The sequence below is a fragment of the Pavona decussata genome, unplaced genomic scaffold (genome assembly GCF_977016875.1).
Source record: "Pavona decussata unplaced genomic scaffold, jaPavDecu1.1 SCAFFOLD_58, whole genome shotgun sequence".
NCBI lineage: Eukaryota > Metazoa > Cnidaria > Anthozoa > Scleractinia > Agariciidae > Pavona > Pavona decussata.
In genome coordinates, this window is record NW_028145480.1 from 5,270,303 (window position 1) to 5,278,660 (window position 8,358).

The window sequence follows — 8,358 nt, forward strand, 5'->3', positions numbered from 1 at the left end:
AGAGGAATCTTATTCTCCGATATTACGGGCTGCTGTTGTATTTTCAAAATTGGTATCTGATCTTTTTCGCAGTTTTAACGTCTTATTTTATCCTTTGAAAACAAAAGTATTTCAGCGTTGCAAAGAACCACGTTCCCAGGGTCTCCCCAAGGGAGCAAGAGAGCAAAGAGGAGAGACCCTAGGAACGAGGTTGCATTGAAAAATTTGAGGTGAGCGTTCGCTAAGGAAACGCTAGTTTTCTTCAAAGTTTTAGTGGTGGTTTATGTTTTTCCGGAGAGCAGATGTTCCACCGAAACGAACCATTGGGAGCCACTAAATGTGTTCTGAATGGGCAATGTATATACATCATCCCATGCCACAGCGAATACAGCCAATCAGAAAGCTAGGAACCCGTTGCATATTCTGCGATATGCAACGGGTAGTATTCCAGGAAAAAATCCCGGTGTTCCTTGCGACCTACAAAGGCTTTTATACATTTACATGTAATGAGCAGTGATTTTTTATCAAAATTATGTACTTTCAAGAAACGTTGCCAATCTGTTGAATATTTTTTCACTGACTGTATTTGCTGTTAAAGCATTAAAGCGCGACGTTTTGTGTTAATTCGATGAGTGACATGGGATAAATTAGTTGTGCAAAGCTTTCTCTTTGTATACCGTGAAATATCTCACTCGTGACTTAATTTTTCTTAGTATACACACGAGCCTTTCTGTGCATTTCAAGCACATAAGACTGATTTCTGGAAAATGTAGATAGATTTACTTCTAATTTCAGAAACCACGATGTCCCCATCTGTAGTAACAGCAACTGAGCAAGGGCAGTCGCAGTTGCCAAACCTGTGAATTAAGTGGAGAATTTCGCCACCAAGTGTAAAGACCTGAACTGTCTTGTTACCAGCATCACAAACTATTAAGTTGTTAAAATTGTCAATAGCAAGTCCGGCAGGAGCACAAGCAGAACTTTCTATGTCGTATAAAAATGCACCGTCCTCACTGAACACCTTTACACAAGGAGCGATGCGATAAGATACGAACTACTTTTTCTCATGGTGAACAGCCAACCAGGGGAATGCATCAAATTGCAGCACGCTGAAAGCCTGCTCTAATTCATCTCCCTCAGCGGACAGAATCTTTACTTTGATGTCCCCCGAGTCGCAGACAATGAGTAGGCCATCATCTCTAACAGACACACTACATGGGTTTATCAAGTGCGTATTAATGTTCTTGACGAACTCTCCATGTTCAGTAAAAACAGAAATCTCGCTGAACTTTGACGACTCTTCATGGACGACTATGATTTCACTGGACTTTGAAAATGCTACAGATCTTGATTTTGTTTTTCCTAATTCCAGTGTTGTCTTAACGGTCTTTAGTTGCGAATCAAACAACAACACCTGCTTTCGTTCGTAGTCAGCCACAGCAATGTTGTCACTTTTGTCGCACTTTGCAATGCTACACGGAAACTCAAGATTTCCTTCTTCCTGAACGCCGTTCGACCACTGTGAAAACCCTGACACCTCAGCTTTGCAATGGTACATAGGTCGTTCCATGGCCACTTGAAAAGTCCAAGGTCTATCAGACAACGATTTTCCATTAACCTCAAAAACAATTTCATGTTGTCCAATGTGTTTTGTTCTGTACCACACTTCATAGTTGCCATTTTTATGATTCGTTATGTTCATTTCTTCCTCTCCTACTGGGGAGCAGATCGTCACGGTGACTAAGTCTTCTTCACTGTAACACTGATTTCCCTCTGAATCGTTTGTGGTCACGGTAAAGTATGTTTTAATGCCGAATTGCGCGGTTTTTAAACCACTTCCTTTAGCTACACATTGTGAAGGATCAGTGAGAGTAGCCACAACTTGAACGGGAAGTTGATCCAAATCCAGATCTTCTATGGCATGGATGACGTTTCTCATATTTGGAATAATGTAGCACAAATGTAAGCTTTTACAGATATCGACCTGTGTTTCTGGTGTTTTCAATACTTCTTCAAGGCGCCCAATAATGGTATTCCCTGCCTGTAGAATTTCATGGGCGTTGTTCCTCTGTAAAATGCCCTCGCCGCGCTCAACAGATCTTTTGAAGTGGGAAATTACTGACTTGACTTTTTCCATCTGTGTGGCGTGATGTCCCTTTTGAATTTCATTAACTTCAGCCAACTTCTCCTTTGTGACTTTCTCATGCTTCCGCAAAACTCTCACAAGTTCGTCTACAGTTTCTGTCACTCTATCTTGGGCTGCGCGCATTTCGTTCTTGTTTCTATTCATCAGCTCATTTTGTGTCTCAATTTTTCCTCCCAAAACGGCTATTTGCATGTTGGCTCTGTCTGCAATACTCGCTATTTGCAGCTTCCGCTCCTCGGCAGCTTGTTGAATATCCACCATGATGGTGTGACGGTTATGGTGCACAAATCCACACTTCATGCAAATACAATATTTGCATTCTTGGCAGTAATATTCTAGCGCTTCGCTCTCGTGATATTTCTGTGAACACATGGTGGGTCTGCGGATCAATTCTCGCCTGTAATTTTTCGATCAAAACACTGCGGTGACTTCTAGTGGCCTTGAGCCGTTGATGAGCCTCAAAACATGCCGAACACATGAAGCTCTGACAAACAAAACAATAGCAAGTAACGGCGTTGTTTTCTTCACAACTGCTGCATCTCTGCGCCTCTTTGCCGCCATCTTCAAGAGAAAGGATATCGACAAGTCGGTTAAGGTGAAAAGAAGCGGGTAATTCGTTGAATGAGTCTCCTTCGGGAATGTGAAAGCGAGCCAGGCAAACTGGACAGTGGATCGTCGTCTGTAACTGTCTTCGAGCGAAGCCAGCCAATTTATCAAGACACTGTAAACAGAAGGAATGCAGGCATGGTAAAGTCTTCGGTTCTTTGACTGTTTCTAAGCAGATCGGGCATTCAGCCTCCTTCCGAAGAGTTTTAAACAGCTGTTTAACATCCATATAACTTTAATTGCGTTCGACGAAGGACTGAGAAAGCTAGTCGACCTCGGTTTGGCGAAGGCTCCTCGCCTCGTTTTTATGCAGAGTCCTGCAGGTCTTTGGCGTGAGCCTCAACTTCGATCTCACTCCAGCTCACGGACCGATTTCTCACGCCTGTTGGTTCAAAAAGTGAGCTATTAGAGCCTTAACAGGCACACTTTTCCAAAAATAAGTAAATTCATGATCAAAGCGATGTGAAAAACGAATAGATACTCTCCCCGAAAAATCTGTTTTTGAAGGAAGGAACTGGGGACGAGGTCGTGTTTAGCGCTACACATCCTGAGACTGGGACGTGGAAATGTTCGGAAAATCTTTTGAGGTCTTCAGAAATCTTCGGATCTAGTCGTGTCGTCTTCGAAAATCCTGGCACTCTCAGGTTAATCTCACGCCTTTGGGCTAGAAAAAGAGCTTTTCCAGGATCAGTTTGTAATTATGAAAATTCGCTGCAATTTGCAGCACTGAATCTGACGGTGCGTCCAAAGGAGGGCTAAAAGTCTGTCTCGCTGCTGTGCGATGTAGGACTTCTAAAGATTTCTAAAGAAGACTTCTAAAGAGGTCAGTGAATTGACAGATTTTTCTAAAGATAAGGGAACAATATTAGTGCTGTGAAACAAAGAAATTATATACGATCGAGTTTGCTGATAGAGAAAAAGGACTTATGAACCGTGATCCGAGCTTTGATAAAAAAATGCACTAAATAAATATAGACGTGTAGATGTTGATAAAACGCGAGGACATATTAAAGAACTGAGTGACGTTCCGTTTTCAAACTCCCAAAGATAGAGCGACACAGTCGTTTTTTCCAATCTCTCGTTTTCTTTGATACACCCTCTTAATGAATTAAGAGACAGGACAAAACGACACTACGGGCGCGTCTTTGGGACCTATTCTGTGTGTGTTCTGAAAAAGGAACACACTAAAAAAATCTATGTTGTATCTGTTGCCCGGTAACGAAAAATGTCAAAGTACTGCACCGGCATCGCAGAGGTCATGGGTTTGAAATCCAGTTCAAGCCTGGATTTTTTTCAGTTTTTTTGCAACAGTCTTGTTGCGAAGGTAACTGCGAGAATCTTTTCCTCTCGATAATCTTTCAGCTGCAAATCCAATTAGCCAAATGCAAAGTAAGTTGGATTCTGATCGATGTTTTAGAAGAAGAATATATTTAATTTGTCAAGGTATTCTGATTTTGAAACGCGCCCTAAAAGTTTTATTTATTTTGCAAAATATAGATCAGTTGACATAACAACTGGTAGACAAAATCAAACACAGAATTTTTCTTGTACAGTATGTTTTCTTTCTTTTTACGCAAACTAAACAGACAACACGCATGTTCAGTTCAAAATTATCACGTGATCTAAATCCATTACTTACAGAATCCACAGGGCGTGCGTTTTTCCAAACTCCCGAAAACATTGCAAAAAAAGAAAAAAAGAAAAAACTAGTTTGCATTAAATTCAGTGTTCATTACAAGAAATTTGACTTTAAATAACTTTGAAAGCCAAAAACATTGAAAACTTCACAAGATTAAAGGACGCATTGGTCTAGTTAGCAAGAAAAATACCACCAGGCAAAAGGAAATGGATTTTGTAAAAAATTATCGGCCCGCAAACTCTTCGGAAGTTTTACGAAACGCTTCCCTAAAATACCAGCCACGTCCCCAGGCCTCAAGGCGCTTATCAAAGTAACCGAGCTTGCCTTTGAGTGCTTGGAGCCGAGCGCGACTTTACTTTCCAATCAGCTAAGGGGTGACGTCACATTTGATATGGCGCCAGGGACGAGTGCTCGTGAAATACCATTGTGACGATCCACTAAGACTTGCTACAAGTCGACTTGTTATGGCGCCAAAAGAGAGCAACGAGAGACGGACTCGTGAGGCGAGAAAGTGCGCCTGAATGGACAAAACGGACTTTGAGAAAGTCTCAGCTAGTAAGCTCTTTGCGCCGCCTGATACGAAAACCCAAAACACTCAAATGGAGGGAAATGGGAACGTTTTACCCAAACATGGTCAAATGCAGTCGCACCAGCGGCTTTAGGGGTTAAAGATGAAATAAAATCAATGGGAAGTCTTATTATAAACCAAGATAGTAAAAAAAAGGTTTAAGAGCTATAATCGATACATTCATTACTGTTATTAAGTTTAAATTACTTGGCGACTTACAGTAATTGACTCGCAAGGGTATAAAGTTTAATATTGGGAAATATTTACAGCTTTTTACATCTATTTCATCAGTTTCCTCAATTTATACAATACTTTTACAATCAGTAAAAGGATTTCTTAAACAGCATCAAAAAGTACTTTAAAGTGTTTTCTGGACACCGATGATCTGTGAAAGTGCACTTAGGTACAGCACCCTAAATTCGCTTTGGATGTGAAGTAATCCTGTCCTTTTATCTTCATATCAGTCGCCTTTCAGGGTACTTGTGGCTTGTAGCTCTCCCAGCTCTTATACAACCCCAGGCAGCACCTGCTCTGTGAGTTCCCCGCAGTCTCCATCTTTACTTGTGAAAGAGCCTTTTGATTCTCAAGCAGTAGAGCACTGTTCATGAGAAAATCGTTGAGTTGGAATGAGGGTACGTCATTTCTGAGGAAAATTAGGCTAGAAACCTCCCTCCAAGCAAGCATAAATCCGTTAGCTCTTGGAAGATATATCAATAATAACAATAATAATAATAATGTAATTTGCATAACAATAATAGATAAAAATGCTAAACGAAACAAACCTTGGTAAAACAATTATTCCAAATAGGGTTTTCCGATTTAGCGGAAGTTCTGCGGAAGTGGAACTTGCCAAATTCAACTGAATTCAATTTCGCGGATTTCTTTATGTGAAATTCGTTTAACGGATCCTAGTAAGTAACTTTCACTTCACGAAACCAACTGCAGCGCACAAATATATTTTATTCTTGGAAGTAAAATTAATGAAAGTTTCGATTCACCAACAAATTCAGGATTTAAGCAGGCATTTTTCGTGGCCTGCTCGTTAGAGTTGGGGGCTAAAGAAGACGAGTAATCAATGGACGGACAAGCTCAATGGGGTTTAAGGACTGATTCAATACATTTTTTCGGAGGCCATACCGATATTTTTTCAATCGCATTAAAAGTGATTTATCCTTGTCCAGTCACTATCAAATTTTCACCACTACGTAACTGTGAACTGCAGTTTGTCAAAATCCAGTTTGAGGTAAAATCGATATCACCGTGACAAGAAAAATAATAATGAATTTTGACTTTTACTGCTTTCCTGTATATCTCTCGAACGGCTCGACAAAATTCTTTTTTGACCTGATAACATAAATACTTGTCACAAATCGTTGAAACAGAGCCTGTTCTTCCTGAATTTTTTTCAAAAATTTCTTACATTCACTCTTCTCACTTTTGTTCTCACTCAAATCTGCCCCTCTTCTTCCCCAATGTTGAGCCAAGCGTATTTTGGAGCACTGAGATGACTGCAATACCCAAATCAACATTGGGGAAGGGGAAAATCACACGTGTTTCAAGATTTGTGACGACTATTGTAGCCTAAGAACGAGTAAAAACTCCCCGATACTACATTCAACGCTTTGCTAATTTTTGCAAATTAATGTTCACCATGCACACGTCCGGAGTGAATATTGCCGATGTTCTACATTCCAAAGATGCAATAAAATTCCTCGAAAATTTGCGCCTGTTCTGAAAAGAGTAACAGAAATTATGTCCACCCGGAATTACATCCGGTGTCAAAATGTTAATGATTTATTAAAATGGGTAAATGACCAAATCATTGCCCCATATACAACAATACCGTTAGACTAATAGCAAACTTTAACTCGTGGAAATTTACTCTGAATAACCGTTCGCAACGTAAGATTCCCGTCAAACTCTTTTAAAATTATAAAAGCATTCATTTTGATTTACTATCCATTGAGACTATATTTTTGCAGCCACTCAATATTTTATTTATTATCTTATGACAGAACATGACCTTGAATCAGTTTTTTTATAATATCGGTGACACAAACACAAATTCAACTTACATTTCGTATTTTTATTACGTTTAAAAAAATCAGTCAGAATCTGATGAACTGGCCAGACAAAACTTTTTTTCCCATTTGGCTAGGGCTCTAGTATTTGCTTCGGCTGCACTGTTTGCTGTGGCCAGAAATTGAGGCAACTGTTCCAGTACGCCGTCAATCCTGTCGGTGACCGTTGTTGCCCTTTTCCTTTTTTTTTTACCACGTTCTTCTCGGTCACTTTTGGCCCTTTTCTTTATCTTCTCCATAACATCTGCAGCGCTTACCACATCAACCTGTTCAGCTGCATCCAGGCGATATATGGTATCCCTCAGGTTAACCTTGGTTACTATTTTGTCTATCTCATCGTTGATATCTGTGGTGGATTCCTTCTCTTCTGAAGCAGGGTTTTTCAGCTGGGGGCCTTGCAAAATATCATCTACCGTATTAAATTCATCATCTATACACGAAGCTTCATCATCCCTGGAAAATACGAAAAGAAAGAAATTTTCCTTAGCGTGTTAATGACAACGAGTTTGCATCGTAAACTAACATAGTTCGTACCCTAAGGGGGTACTCAGGTATAATGGCGAAGAAAATGCGCGTACGAATACAAATTTTAAACCCCCAAAACGACCTATAGGAAAAAACTAGACTTGTGTCTAACGGCCAACGGATTTTCAACGCCAAATAAACTAGTCCACACCAGTGATCCAAAATTTCAACTCCAATGTTCCCTTGTACTCACTTATCATTTGCCTTGCTGTCCTTGCCTAGAACGGTTGCGGCTCGTTTCCGTAGTCGATCCTGTATACTCCTGTCACCAATATCACAATCGCGGTACAGCTCTCCTTCCTCTCCAAGGACTTCCCAGTTTCGTTTTAAAAAAGCCAACAACACCGCTCTCCAGTCCCGTCCGTTCAGTTCAACTGCTCTGATAATCAAGTGGTCTTCCAATTTGCTATACTTCTTGCGTGGTGCGTTGCGTTTTCTTAGTGCCTTGCCATTTCGTGTAGATTTAGAAGTGTCAGTATTGGAAGAGGTTGTTGAAGAGGTACTCGTTCTAGGGCTGGCGGGCATCTCAATCTCTCCGCCAAATGCTGCCCTTAAAAATATGTTATCCTTCCAGTCCATTGTTGTGAGTGCAAAAAACCACAAAGTTTGGGCTTATATATAACGAATATTGTAATAAACAACATTCAAAATTTTATTTGTCGTTGTCACATAGGTGGCAATCTCCTTGCTTCTCGCTAGTTTGTCTGGTACCCGCCCTCCTTCAAAGAGTGAAAAATATGTCTATTGTTAAGAGTGTGAAAAATTACAAAGTATTTGTTTTGCTTCGAACAAACAACATTCTCATTTGTTTTTA

At 40.3% G+C, this 8,358-nt stretch overlaps 1 protein-coding gene and 1 pseudogene across 1 annotated transcript; both read right to left on the bottom strand.

The window, feature by feature from the left end:
* Positions 1-831: 831 nt before the first annotated feature.
* On the bottom strand, positions 832-2,994 carry LOC146479852 (E3 ubiquitin-protein ligase TRIM71-like; annotated as a pseudogene).
* A 3,846-nt stretch (positions 2,995-6,840) lies between these two features.
* On the bottom strand, positions 6,841-8,123 carry LOC146479853 (uncharacterized). Its single transcript, XM_085110270.1, has 2 exons — positions 7,738-8,123; positions 6,841-7,472 (listed from the first exon to the last, which is right to left on the bottom strand). Exons 1-2 carry the CDS (start codon positions 8,121-8,123, stop codon positions 7,043-7,045), a joined length of 816 nt encoding a protein of 271 aa, XP_084966396.1. The 3' UTR covers positions 6,841-7,042.
* Positions 8,124-8,358: the final 235 nt, after the last annotated feature.

Excerpts from the sequence above, each read along its gene's own strand:
- LOC146479853 (XM_085110270.1), bottom strand. The coding sequence starts at position 8,123 with ATGGACTGGAAGGATAACATATTTTTAAGGGCAGCATTTGGCGGAGAG. Across the intron at positions 7,473-7,737 it reads GACAGCAAGGCAAATGATAA|GGATGATGAAGCTTCGTGTA; the intron begins GTGAGTACAAGG and ends CGTATTTTCCAG.